The sequence below is a fragment of the Ranitomeya imitator genome, chromosome 7, assembly GCF_032444005.1.
Source record: "Ranitomeya imitator isolate aRanImi1 chromosome 7, aRanImi1.pri, whole genome shotgun sequence".
Taxonomy (NCBI): domain Eukaryota; kingdom Metazoa; phylum Chordata; class Amphibia; order Anura; family Dendrobatidae; genus Ranitomeya; species Ranitomeya imitator.
The window spans coordinates 98,307,749-98,327,126 of NC_091288.1; the positions used below are offsets into that span (position 1 = coordinate 98,307,749).

At 43.6% G+C, this 19,378-nt stretch overlaps 1 protein-coding gene across 2 annotated transcripts in view; it reads right to left on the reverse strand.

Annotated features, from left to right (window-relative positions):
• Positions 1-19,378, reverse strand: part of INO80D (INO80 complex subunit D) — an 89,304-nt gene that overhangs the window by 56,105 nt on the left and 13,821 nt on the right. The window contains exons 2-3 of one of the 2 annotated variants that reach the window (XM_069733673.1): positions 2,916-3,002; positions 2,571-2,817 (exon numbers count right to left, since the gene is read on the reverse strand). In XM_069733673.1, coding sequence (XP_069589774.1) covers positions 2,571-2,788 — 218 coding nt within the window. In that variant the 5' untranslated portion in view covers positions 2,789-2,817; positions 2,916-3,002. Of the gene's footprint in view, positions 1-2,570; positions 2,885-2,915; positions 3,003-19,378 lie in introns of those variants that run through there. The other variant, XM_069733672.1, reaches the window with a different exon arrangement.

A 19,378-nucleotide genomic window follows, 5' to 3' on the forward strand; every position in this document is an offset into this window, starting at 1 on the left:
AACACAGTGCGGGGCAGGGATTACCGAGGTGGGTGGCTGCACTGCCCGCACAGGCGCAGTCTGCAAGCCTGGCTGGGACGTCAGACGGCCAGAGCTTACTGCGCCTGCCCCACACAGTTGTACACAGCGCAGGCGCAGGTTTTGAAGCGAAAAAAAGCGCGGAGGGGGCGGCGCCGAAAGCCCCTGAAGATTGGAGTGACAGCAGAGTACCGGTTCAAGCTAGGGAGTGAGGACCCGCCTCCATGGACAAAGAGAGGTATTTTGGATAAATTTCAAAGCGCTTTATTTTGGGAATACATGAACAAAAAACTAAAAGAGCCACCTTGTTAGAATGCAGCATTACTGCTGCACAAGGTGGCTCTTTTAGTTTATAACGGCTGGAGGGGGTGACAGTGGCCCTTTAAGGTACAACTGAACAATCAGGTCATAAACAGAAGATATTGTAGATTGTGAGCCATCGCAGGCAGGGTCCTCTCTCCTCCTGTACCAGTTGTGACTTGTATTGTTCAAGATTATTGTACCTGTTTTTATTATGTATACCCCTCCTCACATGTAAAGCGCCATGGAATAAATGGAGCTATAATAATAAATAATAATAATAATAATATTGACTGCGCATGGAAATTGAAAGTGCATATGTCTAAAAATGTAACGTCACAGCAAACAACGAAAAAAATAACAGACCCCTATTCACTGAGTGTCTATTGTGTCCGCAAAAAGACCAAAAATAAAACTGCTAAGCAGAGACAACGCTTGCCGGTTTTGGGATGTAAAATACTACCCAACATACAACCAATGGAGCTGGTCTGGGGATCAGTAGATGCATGTAGGCCCAGCTCCCTGCACTAAAATCGCAGCAGATTGTCGTTTTCCCTGTAGTGACAACTGAAGGAAAAATTGAGGATTCCCTGCCAGACTTAAGGTACCTTCACACTGAGCAACTTTACAACGAGAACGACAGCGATCCGTGATGTTGCAGCGTCCTGGATAGCGATCTCGTTATGTTTGACATGCAGCAGTGATCAGGATCCTGCTGTGACATCGCTGGTCGTAGCTGAAAGTCCGGAACTTTATTTGGTCGTCAGGTCGGCGTGATTCGTCATGTTTGACAGCAAAAGCAACGATGCCTGCAATGTTTTTTCACGGAACTAACAACCAGCGAGAACGATAAGCACGTCACTGGATCGCTCCTGCATCGTTCTGGAGTTGCCGTGTTTGACGTCTCTACAGCGACCTAAACAGCGACGCTCCAGCGATCTAGTTTAGGTCGGATCGTTGTCTATATCGCTGGAGCGTTGCTAAATGTGACGGTACCTTTACACGTTAAAGGGGCTTCTCACTGCTTGGACAACCCCTTCTCAATCACTATGTTTCCGCCCAGTAAAGTAACACCACCTATACTCGCCTTTAACATAAAACTTCTGATGAATTTGTGGCCGGGAGTACAATCGTATACCTCCCCCAGTGAAACTGTCCAAATCTATGGGACAAATCAGGGAACTCCAAAATACATATAACACAAGAGAACGGAGTAAGAAAATCCCAAAAATCATATTCATAAAACTATGTAAATTTTATTAGACCAATATAAACAAATTGAGTAACAATATAAAACAGGCACGTAGCCTTACTGAGGTGTAGAGGAAACCTATGGTATGCTAGGGGAATAGGGGGAAAGAAGGAAACTTTACATCCCAGGTGCTGCCTAGAGTGTGACAACCATACCAGAGACTTATGGATTCATTCCGCAGCCCCATGTATCGCAATAACAAAGCAGTAACAATATAATCATAAAGTGCCACAGTGCAAATAAATACAGCTACTGACAATAACCAGGCAGCTTACCCATATGTATGGACGATTCCCCCAGTTCCACAAGCGGCCCCCTGACGAACGTTTCGTGGTCTGCTTTTTCAAAAGGGGTTCTACACCTCAGTAATGCTACGTGCCTGTTTTGTATTGTTACTCAACTTGTTTATATTGGTCTAATAAAATTTACATTGTTTTATGAATATGATTTTTGGGATTTTCTTACTCCGTTCTCTTGTGTTACACCTATACTCGCCTCTAGTGCCATCACTGTTCCAGCGGTGTTGGCACTGCCTCCCCCTGGGATCACCTGACACTTATGTCACGCAATCCCTGTGGCCAATCAGCACTGGCTTAACTCTTTCCTCATTTGGACAAATCAAGACATCTGGAGGTAGTGAGAGAGAAGCCACAGCTCTCACGTCCTCTGGATGTCTATTCCGTCCATAGGCGAGGAGAGCACTGATTTCACACGCGATCCCTGCAACCAGTGCTCGAGAGAGCCAGTGCTGACATCACTCGAACAGTGACGGCATCTGAGAGTGTAACAGTGTTATTTTACTGGGAGGGAAACATAGCGATTCAGAAGGGGATTGTCCGAGTAGTGAGAAACCGCTTTAAATGTCCAACCATGTAATTGGTAGAGTTTGCCAAGGTAAGAGACACACTTATCAGCGCTCACATATAAACTGAAGGTGGCAGACTCCAGCTCCAATTCTCTTATGCCTAAAGCCGTATTCAGACGTGAGTGGCCCACTTACCTCCGGTCCTCTGATTTCGGGATGGGATTAGTGCAACGCTGGCTATTATACTTGGCCACATATTCACATTGCTTGAAGGGGGCAGTTTTGTCCTCCAAAACGTGTCGGATACAGAAAGCGTAGCCGTTAAGTCTTCTCTGCTTGCAGAGTTTGGGACTGTAGGAGCATAGGGGCTTATTGTCAACCTCAGAGAAGTGTATGTGTTTGCCTTCATACATCACGTGACTCTGTTCCTTGTGAACATCAGCTGGAAGAACAATAATTGGACTCAATAATGGCTTCATTGTGGGAAACGTCCTCATGCACAATATGATATTGTTGCCATTAGGAAATATGGCATCTTACCTGATTTCAAACTTTATGCATTTTATCTGCTTATTAGGTGCGTGCCCTCCAACAAGCCCTCTACAACAGCGAGATAGGAAAGGCACCCTGGAAAAATAAAAAATAAAAAAGAAAAATGTAAATGACGTACATCAGAAAATATCACATATTCTTGTATCAGAGCTAAATGGCAAAGAAGAGTATAAAAGTGTGAAAAAACTGAGAACATTCTCATCCATTATGTAAAGGACAGAACCCAGAAACCGTGCCCTGGTTGTGCCCTGGCACTCAGTGGTAACAAATAGAGTGGTATGCCTCTCACCGAGTTTATGCTCATCCTAAGAACATGCTGACTGTATAGAGAAACCAGAACATAGAGAAAACACAGCTCATCTTGATTAGGTAGACTGTCTGAACTGGACTTATCCATTGATTCTTCACAATGTATCAATTAAAGAGGAGTTAAAGGGGTATTCCCATCTCCTAGATCATATTCCAACATGTGGTAGGTGTAATAATACTACTAGAAAATACCTCCAGTTAGAAAGGTAGTATAGTTTTTAAGATTTGCTATGTCTTGTACCTCATGTGCAGGCATTGCAGGACCTTAGGTATCCATGGTTACAATCACTGATATAGTGACAATTAGCTAGTTACTAGTGGTAGTAACCATGGATACCTAAGGTCCTGCAATGCCTGCACATGAGGAAAGAGACATAGCAAATCAGAAAAACTATACTCCATTTCTAAGTGAAGGTATTTGATAATATTATACCGACTACATATTGGGATAGGATCTTGGCGATGGAAATACCCCTTTAAATGTGTAAGGAGCGCTGACATACAAAGTCTATCTTCTTTGTGTCATTCGTTTTACATGGATCCTTATAGAGTTTAATGGCCGAGTCTGATCCACAAAATGGATGAGAATAGGACATGCTCAGAGTCTCACAGACCAGAGACATGGAGCCATTTTTAATACTAACATGTATGGGTTGAGGAAGGTCTATGGATCAGTGTGCGGTCAGAGAAAAAACAACAGCACCAGGGCCGTCACATGAATGCAGCCTTATGTTGTCAGGGGATTTATTTAAGGGTCTATAACAATGACCAAAATGTACAAAACTTAGATGCACTGACAATGAGTGCCCATCCACATAGAGGTGGAGAGCCAAATACTGTATATAGAACCGTGTGGAAACAAGTGGTCTTACCACACCTTACCACCGTTTTCCTATTTCTGGCCATGTAGCTTGTACAAGTTAGGCTTCTTTCACACTAGCGTCGGAATCTCCCCGTCGCAATGCGTTGGGGAGAGATTCCGACGCTAGCGTTTGCTGCATTGCACAATGGGTGCAGCGGATGCATTTTTCCGGCCCATCCGCTGCCCCATTGTAAGGTGCGGGGAGGTGGGGGCGGAGTTCCGGCCGCGCATGCGCGGTCGGAAAAAGCGGTCCGTCGAGAGGAAAAAAACGTTACATGTGGGGTTTTTTCTCCCGACGGTCCGCCAAAGCACGACGCATCCGTCGCAAGTGTGCAAAACGACGCATTGTGACGGATTTAAAAAAAACGCTAGTGTGAAAGTACCCTAATTCGAACCCATGTACTTCACTTAGAGTCACAAGGACAAAAAACTGCCTTGATGTGTGGTAAAACACATCACCACACACAAAAAAAGAGATATGGTTCCCACTGCGATGTGTGAACACAGCAAGTAAAAGACAACATGCAGGTTTACCATTGTTTTTATAGGTGATACACGGAGTAAGACTGTGTAAAAACAGCCACACTGAAAATCACTGCATTTGGAGGAACAAGCCAAGGGACAATGGGGGAGATTTATGGTTACTGAGCCTGGACCTATCAAGAAGATGCACCAACTGTGTCCAGAGGCTCCAGAATACACAGATGTGCATACTGCTGATCACACAAGACGCTTTGTGTCCCTTACATCAACTCCAGGTGAACTGAACACCAATATTGAGTGCCGGAGACTGCGTGTGAGATGGCAGCCGGACCATGAGCGGCATCCCGCAGAGCGCAGAGTGCGTCAGTCTGTGGACAAGCAAAGAGATCTGCTCATGGATCCAATCACATCAAAGAATGGCACAGTATCCCTTATGTTCACACATGATCTTTTCATTATTTTCAAAGTGGATCAGCTCCAAAACCTATAGTGTGGCCGCTACATGATTGAAAGCCATGGCTGCAAGTAACCGGGAAATGCCCACCAGCCCCGATACCATAAATAAAACCTTAGAAAGCCTAACTGGACATCTGAAAACCTCTGTTCTTGGCAAGCATGATGCTTACAAATGGACCCAAGGAACCGTTCCATTAAGCCTATCAGCCCATATACCGGTAGTTTTAGAAAGAGACAGCACAGGTATAAGAAACCCTGATGTGTGACTACGCCCTCAGGCCACTTCCCATTTCCTTTTGTATTTCAGTGTTTGTGATCTCATTGAGGTGCATTGAAACGGAAATAGAACATTCAGTTACAGGACCCATTGCTTTTTTTTTATTTCTCAGCGTGTGTCCGTTCTGTCTGCTATCTGAATTTTGGAAAAAAAAGGAAGAAAAAAAAAAGAGACATTCAAATAACTGTGTCCTGTACCTGATCAAGTAATTTCTGCTTTACTGCTCCTCACACCAAATCAGAGTCAAAGAATTACAAACAGTAACATGACTTAAAGCGAAATAGTCAGCAGGATTTTGCTAAGTAAACTACAGACAGTGTCAGTTTGGCGCCGTTATACTGAATAAAAGGATACCTGGTGATTAAATCCGTCTTGTGGTTGTTGTGTAATCTGTGTTTGCAGTTTTGAGTTAATGAGATTCTTGTGCTTTTGGGCGGCCTGGGGGCAGGTCTTTTTTTGTGCTGTGGCATCGTCATTCTGGATTAACCCCTTCCCGATCTCCGCCGTACTATTACAGCGGAGGTCGGGTCCCCTGCTTTGTTGTGGGCTCCGGTGGTGAGCCCGCATAAAAGCTGTGACGTGTCAGCTGTTTTGAACAGCTGACATGTGCCCGCAATAGCGGTGGATGAAATCACGATTCACCCACCGCTATTAACCCCTTCCCAACCTTTGACGCCACGTAGGCGTCATTAAAGTCGGTGCCAATCCGACCCATGACGCCTATGTGGCGTCATGGAAAGATCGCGTCCCTGCAGATCGGGTGAAAGGGTTAACTCCAATTTCACCCGATCTGCAGGGACAGGGGGAGTGGTAGTTTAGCCCAGGGGGGTGGCATCACCCCCCCGTGGCTACGATCGCTCTGATTGGCTGTTGAAAGTGAAACTGCCAATTAGAGCGATTTGTAATATTTCACCTATTAAAACTGGTGAAATATTACAATCCAGCCATGGCCGATGTTGCAATATCATCGGCCATGGCTGGAAACACTGGTCTGCCCCCCCACCCCACCGATCACCCCAAGCCACCGATCTGTCCTGTACACTGCTCCGCTCTCCTCCGTCCTCCTGTCCGCTCCCCCCGTGCTCTTGTCCGCTCCCCCCATGCTCCAATCCCACCCCCCTGCACTCCGATCCACCCCCCGTGCTCCAATCCACCCCCCCATGCTCCCCCCCACCCCATCATACTTACCGAGCCTCCCGGGGTCCGTCCGTCTTCTCCATGGGCGCCGCCATCTTCCAAAACGGCAGGCGCATGCGCAGTGCGCCCGCCGAATCTGCTGGCAGGCAGATTCCTTCCAATGTGCATTTTGATCACTGTGATAAAACCTATCACAGTGATCAAAATAGAAAAAAAAATAGTAAATGCTCCCCCCCCCCTTTGTCACCCAGCATGTCAATTCTTTGTGCGGATTCCGCAGCGTTTTACACCTGTTCCTCAATAGGAATCCGCAGGTGAAATCCGCACAAAAAACACTGGAAATCCGCGGTAAATCCGCAGGTAAAACGCAGTGCCTTTTACCCGTGGATTTTTCAAAAATGGTGCTGAAAAATCTCACACAAATCCGCAACGTGGGCACATAGCCTTAGGGTTAGGGTTGGAATTAGGGTTGTGGTTAGGGTTATGGCTACAGTTGGGATTAGGGTTAGGGGGTGTGTTGGGGTTAGTGTTGGAGGTAGAATTGAGGGGTTTCCACTGTTTAGGCACATCAGGGGTCTCCAAACGCAACATGGCGCCACCATTGATTCCAGCCAATCTTGTATTCAAAAAGTCAAATGGTGCTCCCTCACTTCCGAGCCCCAACGTGCGCCCAAACAGTGGTTTACCCCCACATATGGGGTACCAGCATACTCAGGACAAACTGCGCAACAATTACTGGGGTCCAATTTCTTCTGTTACCCTTGTGAAAATAAAAAATTGCTTGCTAAAACATCATTTTTTAGGAAAGAAAAATGATTTTTTTATTTTCACGGCTCTGCGTTGTAAACGTCTGTGAAGCACTTGGGGGTTCAAAGTGCTCACCACATATCTCGATAAGTTCCTTGGGGGGGGTCTAGTTTCTAAAATGGGGTCACTTGTGGGGGGTTTCTACTGTTTAGGCACACCAGGGGCTCTGCAAACGCAACGTGACTCCCGCAGACCATTCCATCAAAGTCTGCATTTCAAAAGTCACTACTTCACTTCTGAGCCCCGACGTGTGCCCAAACAGTGGTTTACCCCCACACATGGGGTATCAGCGTGCTCAGGAGAAACTGGACAACAACTTTTGGGGTCCAATTTCTCCTATAACCCTTGGGAAAATAAAAAATTCTAGGCTAAAAAATTATTACTTCTGTGAAGCACTTGGGGGTTCAAAGTGCTCACCACACATCTAGATTAGTTCCTTTGGGGGTCTAGTTTACAAAATGGGGTCATTTGTGGGGGATCTCCAATGTTTAGGCACACAGGGGCTCTCCAAACGTGAAATGGTGTCTGCTAATGATTGGAGCGAATTTTCCATTTAAAATGCCAAATGGCGTGCCTTCCCTTCGGAGCCCTGCCGTGCGCCCAAACAGTGGTTTACCCCCACATATGGGATATCAGCGTACTCAGGACAAACTGGACAACAACATTTGGGGTCCAATTTCTCCTATTACCCTTGGCAAAATAGGAAATTCCAGGCTAAAAAATCATTTTTGAGGAAAGAAAACTTATTATTTTCATAGCTCTGCATTATAAACTTCTGTGAAGCACCTGGGGGTTTAAAGTGCTCAATATGCATCTAGATAAGTTCTTTGGGGGGTCTAGTTTCCAAAATGGGGTCACTTGTGGGGGAGCTCCAATGCATAGGCACACAGGGGCTCTCCAAACGCGACATGGTGTCCGCTAACAATTGGAGCTAATTTTCCATTCAAAAAGTCAAATGGCGCGCCTTCCCTTCCGAGCCCTGCAGTGTGCCCAAACAGTGGTTTACCCCAACATATGAGGTATCGGCGTACTCGGGAGAAATTGCCCAACAAATTTTAGGATCCATTTTATCCTATTGCCCATGTGAAAATGAAAAAAATTGAGGCGAAAAGAATTTTTTTGTGAAAAAAAAAGTACTTTTTCATTTTTACGGATCAATTTGTGAAGCACCTGAGGGTTTAAAGTGCTCACTAGGCATCTAGATAAGTTCCTTGGGGGGTCCAGTTTCCAAAATGGGGTCACTTGTGGGGGAGCACCAATGTTTAGGCACACAGGGGCTCTCCAAACGCGACATGGTGTCCGCTAACGATGGAGATAATTTTTCATTCAAAAAGTCAAATGGCGCTCCTTCCCTTCCGAGCCTTACCATGTGCCCAAACAGTGGTTTACCCCCACATATGAGGTATCAGCGTACTCAGGACAAATTGGACAACAACTTTCGTGGTTCAGTTTCTCCTTTTACCATTGGGAAAATAAAAAAATTGTTGCTAAAAGATCATTTTTGTGACTAAAAAGTTAAATGTTCATTTTTTCCTTCCATGTTGCTTCTGCTGCTGTGAAGCACCTGACGGGTTAATAAACTTCTTGAATGTGGTTTTGTGCACCTTGAGGGGTGCAGTTTTTAGAATGGTGTCACTTTTGGGTATTTTCAGCCATATAGACCCCTCAAACTGACTTCAAATGTGAGGTGGTCCCTAAAAAAAATGGTTTTGTAAATTTCGTTGTAAAAATGAGAAATCACTGGTCAAATTTTAACCCTTATAACTTCCTAGCAAAAAAAATGTTGTTCCCAAAATTGTGCTGATGTAAAGTATACATGTGGGAAATGTTATTTATTAACTATTTTGTGTCACATAACTCTCTGGTTTAACAGAATAAAAATTCAAAATGTGAAAATTGCGAAATTTTCAAAATTTTCACCAAATTTCCGTTTCCATCACAAATAAACACAGAATTTATTGACCTAAATTTACCACTAACATGAAGCCCAATATGTCACGAAAAAACAATCTCAGAACCGCTAGGATCCGTTGAAGCGTTCCCGAGTTATTACCTCATAAAGGGACACTGGTCAGAATTGCAAAAAAACGGCAAGGTCTTTAAGGTCAAAATAGGCTGGGTCATGAAGGGGTTAACTAGTTAAATGCCGCTGTCAAATGCTGACAGCGGCATTTAACCGGCGCTTCCGGCAGCACGGCCGTAAATGCGCGCATCGCCAATTCCCGTCACATGATCGGGGTCAGTGATGCTTCAGGATAGTAACCATAGAGGTCCTTGAGATCGCTATGGTTGCTGATGCCGGATTGCTATGAGCGCCACCCTGTGGTCGGCACTCATAACAAAACTGCAATTCAGCTATATAGCAGCGATCTGATGATCGCTCCCATGTAGCTGAGCCGATCCAGTTGTGCAAGCTTCTAGCCTCCCATGGAGGCTATTGAAGCATGGCAAAAGTTAAAAAAAAAATGTGAAAAAAATAATTAAAAAAAAATATATATATAAAAGTTTAAATCACCCCCTTTTGCCCCATTCAAAATAAAATAATAAAAAAAAAAAAATCAGACCTACACATATTTCAGAATCGTCGGATCTATCAATAAAAAAAGATTAACCTGATCGCTAAACAGCGTAGTGCGAAAATTTGAAACGCCAGAATTACGTTTTTCTGGTCGCCGCGACATTGCATTAAAATGCAGTAACGGGCGATCAAAAGAACGTATCTGCACCAAAATGGTATCATTAAAAATGTCAGCTCATGCAAAAAATAAGCCCTCACCCGACCCCAGATTACGAAAAATGGAGATGCTACGGGTATCGGAAAATTGCGCAATTATTTTTTTTAACAAAGTTTGGAATTTTTTTTTACCAGTTAGATAAAACGTAACCTAGACATGTTTGGTGTCTATGAATTCGTAATGACCTGAAGAATCATAATGGTAGGTCAGTTTTAGCAATTAGTGAACCTAGCAAAAAAGCCAAACAAAAAACAAGTGTGGGATTGCACTTTTTTTTGCAATTTCACCGCACTTGGAATTTTTTCCCCGTTTTCTAGTACACGACATGCTAAAACCAATGATGTAGTTCAAAAGTGCAACTTGTCCCGCAAAAAACAAGCCCTCACATGGCCATATTGATGGAAAAATAAAAAAAAAGTTATGGCTCTGGGAAGGAGGGGAGCGAAAAACGAGAACGCAAAAGGGCAAGGTCTTGAAGGGGTTAAATGACAGGTCGCTGAACCTTCAGTGACCAGCCTCCTATTTTAAAATACTGCACATTTAATATTCTGGTCTTTAAGAAAAAAAAAAATTGCTTCAACAAAATATCGCATGAGCAGTAGCATCTATCGGAAAGCAATATTCTCATTCTCGCCGCCCACTGTGTTGCGAAGACCAATGCAGGAGCACGCACAAAAAAAGGAAATTGTCGCTGCTCAACATGGCAACGTTCCCGCACTAGTACCGGGAACACAGTGGGTGGCGCACGTGCAGATTGAGAGCATCACTTGTCGATAGATGCTACTGCACATGCGCCATCATTTTGTTGTTGAATCCACTTTTTTATTGAAGACCAGAATATTAAAAGCGCAGGCACAGTATTTAAAATAGGAGGCAGATCATGGAACCTTCAGTGACCTGACATCCAAGCTCACAATCCTGAAGCATATTTTTTTTAGCATGCTTTGGATATTTCCTTAGCACTTTTACAATGTTTTGACTGCTGATGATTTTTGAAGAATGAAGAAACCGCTGGTAGTTTGTCAGCAGTTTTGCTTGGGTAAAGATCTGAAATATGGAGGATTTCACTGATGCATTGCTCAGGTCCATTCACCAATGTTGCGCTGACCTCCTCAATAGCCAGATCTAACACCCTGAGAACTCTTCCTGTAGGACTAGATCAATAACTCTGCCCCCACCAGCCACAGGTTCTGCATGACTGGAGACATCACATCATTGAAACAATGGAGTCCATATCCGAGGACATGATGGCACGTGTCATGGAATTCATGCTGAACCGTTGTAGTGGATGGATAAAACTTAGCAAGTCTTCTCATGATAATACAACCCCTGGCAAAAATTATGGAATCACCGGCCTTGGGGGGGGATGTTCATTCAGTTGCTTAATTTTGTAGAAAAAAAAAGCAGATCACAGACATGGCTCAAAACTAAAGTCATTTCAAATGGCAACTTTCTGGCTTTAAAAACACTAAAAGAAATCAAGAACAAAAAATGCGGAAGTCAGTAATGGTTACTTTTTTTAACCAAGCATAGGGAAAGAATTATGGAATCACCCTGTAAATTTTCATACCTAAAAATACCACCTGCATCAAATTAGATCTGCTCGTTAGTCTGAATCTAAAAAGGAGTGATCGCACCTTGGAGAGCTGTTGCACCAAGTGGACTGACATGAATCATGGCTCCAACAGGAGAGATGTCAATTGAAACAAAGGAGAGGATTATCAAACTCTTAAAAGAGAGTAAATCATCACGAAATGTTGCAAAAGTTGTTGGTTGTTCACAGTCAGCTGTGTCTAAAATCTGGACCAAATACAAACAACATGGGAAGGTTGTTAAAGGCAAACATACTGGTAGACCACAGAAGACATTAAAGCGTCAAGACCGGAAACTTAAATCAATATGTCTCCAAAACAGGAAATGCACAACAAAACAAATGAGGAACGAATGGGTAGAAACTGGAGTTAACGTCTGTGACCGAACTGTAAGAAACCGCCTAAAGGAAATGGGATTTACATACAGAAAAGCTAAACGAAAGCCATCATTAACACCTAAACAGAAAAAAAACAAGGTTACAATGGGCTAAAGAAAAGCAATCCTGGACTGTGAATGACTGGATGAAAGTCATATTCAGTGATGAATCGCGAATCTGCGTTGGGCAAGGTGATGATGCTGGAACTTTTGTTTGGTGCCGTTCCAATTAGATTTATAAAGATGACTGCCTGAAGAGAACATGCAAATTTCCAGTCATTGATGATATGGGGCTGCATGTCAGGTAAAGGCACTGGGGAGATGGCTGTCATTACATCTTCAATAAATGCACAAGTTTATGTTGATATTTTGAACACTTTTCTTATCCCATCAATTGAAAGGATGTTTGGGGATGATGAAATCATGTTTCAAGATGATAATGCATCCTGCCACAGAGCAAAAACTGTGAAAACATTCCTTGAAAAAAAAGACACATAAGGTCAATGTCATGGCTGCAAATAGTCCGGATCTCAATCCAATTGAAAATCTTTGCTTGAAGTTGACGAAAATGGTCCATGACAAGGATCCAACCTGCAAAGCTGATTTGGCAACAGCAATCAGAGAAGGTTGGAGCCAGATTGATGAAGAGTCCTGTTTGACACTCACTAAGTCCATGCCTCAGAGACTGCAAGCTGTAATAAAAGCCAGAGGTGGTGCAACAAAATACTAGTGATGTTTGGGAGTGTTTTTTCGTTTTTGTTTTTCATGATTCCATGATTTTTTCCTCAGAATTGAGTGATTCCATAATTTTTTCCCTATGCTTGGTTATAAAAAGTAACCATTACGGATTACCACATTTTTTTGTTCTTCATTTCTTTTAGTGTTTCCTAAAGCCAGAAAGTTGCCATTTGAAATTACTTTAGTTTTGAGCCATGTCTGTGATCGGCTTTTTTTCTACAAAATTAAACAACTGAATGAACATCCTCCAAGGCCGGTGATTTCTTTATTTTTACCAGGGGTTGTAGATGTGTTCTGCCGTCTGGATTATGAATACCGAGGCTATTATTTTGTACTATCTTTCAGAATCACCCTACATAGAGTGTCTTCAGAGTCTAAGACGCCTTAAGAAGGCCAGGTCCTTTAACTGCTTGGCATCTTTTGAAACCTGAAGGTATTAAAATAGCCTGAACACATGAACAGCAAGTCGTATTTACATAGAAACGTATATGGTATGTTCATTCTTTTAAATATTTTATTACCACTTTTTCAGGTGGCTTTCAGAGCAGATCCACTCTAAAACCTGCCCGAAATAAATGTTGGTTGAGGTAATAAGATGATTGATTTGTCATGTCATTATATAACAAGGTGTTGGACAAGCCCTATAACTAGGACCTGAAAGACATTTTAAAACACAAAAATAATTTAATTTGTAGCTATAATGGCATTTCATAGCTTTAACAAGTGCTGCCGGGCGCACGACCCCTACCAGAGCTGCCGGGCGCACGACCCCTACCAGAGCTGCCGGGCGCATGACCCCTACCAGAGCTGCCGGGCGCACGACCCCTACCAGAGCTGCCGGGCGCATGACCCCTACCAGAGCTGCCGGGCGCACGACCCCTACCAGAGCTGCTGGGCGCACGACCCCATACCAGAGCTGCCGAAAACTTGCCCCACTTAGAGTGCAATATTTTGTAAATGTATTAAACATTTCAAAACGAAGTAGTGCTCTCAGAGCGAGCCCAGAATGCAGAGGTTATAAGAGGCATGACAATCTGTCAAAAATATCTGGTCAGGACAAGGAGGTGGCGCCACTTGGGCAGGTTGTACTGTATCTTCGTATTTCACAGCAGATCCGCTATCCTGACTGGCACACCCAGTACATGTTGTGGTAACGTGATTACATGTGAGACACAACATAGTGCTTGTTTAGTATAGAAGAGATAGCACAGGATTAGATAACATCCTGCCAGAGAAGGTACTTTCCCTGCGATTCTTTGACCTGCATCAAAGCCTGAAGGGGTCAGTCCACAAACCTCATCCTACGTACAGCAAAACCAAAGCCGGTGAGCCGGATCATAAGGTGATATACGTGCAATGTGCAGGAGCATGCTCACACTGTGGCCATTCCATAGACCAAACCCACAATCCTCCCCACCCCCAAAAAATAAGCAGATACCCTGCAGCAACTAAATAGTAATAGTACATGTAAATAACATAGGGTACATAGTTAACACTGCTTTGGCCGACCTCAATATAGAGAAGAGCATAGAGCAAGACTGGCCATAGTCTGAACGTGCTCCTACACATTGCATATACCGTATATACTCGAGTATAAGCCAAGATTTTCAGCCCCATTTTTTAAGGCTGAAAGTGCCCCTCTCGGCTTATACTTGATTCATTGTCCCAGGGGGTCGGCGGGGGAGCAGAAGGAGTCGACAGCTGTCACATCATACTCACCACCTCCTGGCGTGGTCTCTACACTTCCCTGCTTCTCTGATGGTCTCTAGCGCCGGAAGCTCTTCCTGTGTTCAGCGGTCACGTGGTACCGCTCATTAAAGTAATGAATAGGCGTGGAGCGCATATTCATTAGTTTCATGAGCGGTACCATGTGACCGCTCAGCACTGGAAGGAGCTGCCGCCCGGGACAATGGAAAACCAGGGAAGTGCAGAGACCGCAGCTGGAGGGCGAGTATGACGTGGAGGGTGAGCCACGCGATATTCACCTGTCCTCGTTCCACCGCCAGGCTGTGTCTTCCGCATTCTCTGGCTGTGACGTTCAGGTCAGAGGGCGCGATGACGTGGTTAGTGCGCGCCCTCTGCATGAACAGTCACTGCAGAGAGACAGACACAGCGGTGCGGCGGGGGAACGGGGACAGGTGAATATCGTATGTGTCGGGGGCCTGAGCCAGCGGCGACACCAGCAACTGGCCCCCGTAGCGCGCCGGTGTTGCCGCCTGCTCAGGACACCGGCACCTGGCCCACAGCAATGAGGGGCAAGTATGTCATTTTTTAATCGCAGCAGCAGCATATGGGGCATATTTTAATATGGAACATCTTATGAGGCCATTATTAACCTTTGTGCAGCATTATATGGGGTATATTTTTTGTATGGAGCATCTTATGGTGCCCATCATGAACTGTATGGAGCTCCTGATTCAATATGGATATTCAAAACATTTAACCTACTGATGTCTCAATTAATTTTACTTTTATTGGTATCTATTTTTATTTTTGAAATTTACCGGTAGCTGCTGCATTTTCCACCCAAGGCTTTTACTCGAGTCATTAAGTTTTCCCAGTTTTTTGTGGCAAAATTAGGGACCTCGGATTATACTGGAGTATATACGGTATACCAATTTATGATCTGGCTCATTTCTTTGGTTTTGCTGTAGTTGTTTCTTGCACTTTGTACTAACTGGGGGCATGGCTGCTCTTTTTTCAGCTACAGGAAAGATACGGTATATATATTGGTACCGCGTTAGCAGTTAAAATAATAATATTTAGAATAGAGAATCCTCCCATGGGCAGGTGCCTGGACAGTAGGGCCTGGATCCCATTCTGCCCTCATCTACAGTTAGGTCCATATATACAGTGGGGCAAAAAAGTATTTAGTCAGTCAGCAATAGTGCAAGTTCCACCACTTAAAAAGATGAGAGGCGTCTGTAATTTACATCATAGGTAGACCTCAACTATGGGAGACAAACTGAGAAAAAAAAATCCAGAAAATCACATTGTCTGTTTTTTTAACATTTTATTTTCATATTATGGTGGAAAATAAGTATTTGGTCAGAAACAAAATTTCATCTCAATACTTTGTAATATATCCTTTGTTGGCAATGACAGAGGTCAAACGTTTTCTGTAAGTCTTCACAAGGTTGCCACACACTGTTGTTGGTATGTTGGCCCATTCCTCCATGCAGATCTCCTCTAGAGCAGTGATGTTTTTGGCTTTTCGCTTGGCAACACGGACTTTCAACTCCCTCCAAAGGTTTTCTATAGGGTTGAGATCTGGAGACTGGCTAGGCCACTCCAGGACCTTGAAATGCTTCTTACGAAGCCACTCCGTTGCCCTGGCGGTGTGCTTTGGATCATTGTCATGTTGAAAGACCCAGCCACGTTTAATCTTCAATGCCCTTGCTGATGGAAGGAGGTTTGCACTCAAAATCTCACGATACATGGCCCCATTCATTCTTTCATGTACCCGGATCAGTCGTCCTGGCCCCTTTGCAGAGAAACAGTCCCAAAGCATGATGTTTCCACCACCATGCTTTACAGTAGGTATGGTGTTTGATGGATGCAACTCAGTATTCTTTTTCCTCCAAACACGACAAGTTGTGTTTCTACCAAACAGTTCCAGTTTGGTTTCATCAGACCATAGGACATTCTCCCAAAACTCCTCTGGATCATCCAAATGCTCTCTAGCAAACTTCAGACGGGCCCGGACATGTACTGGCTTAAGCAGTGGGACACGTCTGGCACTGCAGGATCTGAGTCCATGGTGGCGTAGTGTGTTACTTATGGTAGGCCTTGTTACATTGGTCCCAGCTCTCTGCAGTTCATTCACTAGGTCCCCCCGCGTGGTTCTGGGATTTTTGCTCACCGTTCTTGTGATCATTCTGACCCCACGGGGTGGGATTTTGCGTGGAGCCCCAGATCGAGGGAGATTATCAGTGGTCTTGTATGTCTTCCATTTTCTAATTATTGCTCCCACTGTTGATTTCTTCACTCCAAGCTGGTTGGCTATTGCAGATTCAGTCTTCCCAGCCTGGTGCAGGGCTACAATTTTGTTTCTGGTGTCCTTTGACAGCTCTTTGGTCTTCACCATAGTGGCGTTTGGAGTCAGACTGTTTGAGGGTGTGCACAGGTGTCTTTTTATACTGATAACAAGTTTAAACAGGTGCCATTTCTACAGGTAATGAGTGGAGGAAAGAGGAGACTCTTAAAGAAGAAGTTACATGTCTGTGAGAACCAGAAATCTTGATTGTTTGTTTCTGACCAAATACTTATTTTCCACCATAATATGAAAATAAATTGTTAAAAAAACAGGCAATGTGATTTTCTGGATTTTTTTTCTCAGTTTGTCTCCCATAGTTGAGGTCTACCTATGATGTAAATTACAGACGCCTCTCATCTTTTTAAGTGGTGGAACTTGCACTATTGCTGACTGACTAAATACTTTTTTGCCCCACTGTATTTGGACAGAGACAACATTTTTCTAATTTTGGTTATAGACATTACCACAATGAATTTTAAACAAAAATTCAGATGCAGTTGAAGTTCAGACTTTCAGCTTTCATTTGAGGGTATCCACATTAAAATTGGATGAAGGGTTTAGGAGTTTCAGCTCCATAACATGTGCCACCCTGTTTTTAAAGGGACCAAAAGTAATTGGACAATTGACTCCAAGGCTATTTCATGGACAGGTGTGGGCAATCCCTTCGTTATGTCATTCTCAATTAAGCAGATAAAAGGCCTGGAGTTGATTTGAGGTGTGGTGCTTGCATTTGGAAGGTTTTGCTGTGAAGTAAACATGCGGTCAAAGGAGCTGTCCATGCGGGTGAAACAAGCCATCCTTAAGCTGCAAAAACAGAAAAAAACCATCCGAGAAAATGCTACAATATTAGGAGTGGAAAAATCTACAGTTTGGTACATCCTGAGAAAGAAAGAAAGCACTGGCGAACTTATCAATGCAAAAAGACCTGGGCGCCCACGGAAGACAACAGTGATGGATGATCGCAGAATAATCTCCATGGTGAAGAGAAACCTATTCACAACAGCCAACCAAGTGAACAACACTCTCCAGGAGGTAGGTGTATCAATATCCAAATCTACCATAAAGAGAAGACTGCATGAAAGTAAATACAGAGGGTTCACTGCACGGTGCAAGCCACTCATAAGCATCAAGAATAAAAAGGCTAGACTGGACTTTGCTCAAAAATAGCTAAAAAAGCCAGCACAGTTCTGGAAGAACATTCTTTGGACAGATGAAACCAAGATCAACCTCTACCAGAATGATGGAAAGAGAAAAGTATGGCAAAGGCGTGGTACAGCTCAGGATCCAAAGCATACCGCATCATCTGTAAAACACGGCGGAGGCAATGTGATGGCTTGGGCATGCATGGCTGCCAGTGGCACTGGGTCACTAGTGTTTATTGATGATGTGACACAGGACAGAAGCAGCCGAATGAATTCTGAGGTATTCAGAGACATACTGTGGTAGCTCAGATCCAGCCAAATGCAGCCAAACTGATTGTCCATCTGTACTATGAAACGGCGACCAATGATTCAAAACATAAAGCCAAAGCAACCTAGGAGTTTATTAAAGCAAAGAAGTGGAATATTCTTGAATGGCCAAGTCAGTCATCTGATCTCAACCCAATTGAGCAGGCATTTCACTTGTTAAAGACTAAACTTCAGATAGAAAGGCCCACAAACAAATAGCAACTGAAAACCACCGCAGTGAAGGCCTGGCAGAGCATCAAAAAGGAGGAAACAGCGTCTGGTGATGTCCATGAGTTCAAGACTTCAGGCAGTCATTGCCAACAAAGGGTTTTCAACCAAGTACTAGAAATGAACATTTTATTTAAAATTATTTAATCTGTCCAATTACTTTTGGTCCCTTTAAAAACAGGGTGGCACAGGTTAAGGAGCTGAAACTCCTAAACCCTTCATCCAATTTTAATCTGGATACCCTCAAATGAAAGTTGAAAGTCTGAACTTCAACTGCATCTGAATTGTTTTGTTTAAAATTCATTGTGGTAATGTCAATAACCAAAATTAGAAAAATGTTGTCTCTGTCCAAATATATACGGACCTAACTGTATATTGAGGTCGGGTGACACAAGGTGAGGTTTTAATATTAGAGATAGGACCTGAATGGATATATCTTGTCACTGTGGGACGGCTTTGTGCTTTTTGGATCAAAATAGCGTTAAAAAAAGTACCCAATGTTATTTACATGTATCATTTGTTTTTTTTCCTTGTGATCCTACGTACAGGATAGGTGATGAACGCAAGATCATTGGGTGGTCCTACACCAGTAGTCCCACCCCGTCTACAGTTAGAAAGCTGCACTTGTTTTTTTGTCTCTCAGAGACATTGAATAAAGTGTAGTGTGAATGTGTTGACCTCTGATTTATTGTAAAATGGGACATAAAACTCTTATTCTCATGACTAATGGGGCGGTCAGTGTTTATGCAGCTATAACTTATCCTGTGGATTGGTGATCAACGCTGTCCATGGGACAATCCCTTTGATGGCATATCTGCGTGACAATCTGTTACCTTTATTATTAGAATTACCCATCGCTACAATCTCCATAGGGTCCAGCGTATATGTGATTCTTTTAATTTCTAAAGCAATATTCTTGCGCAAGCGACTACATAGTCAGTATGCTACGCCGCCTAATACTCACCTT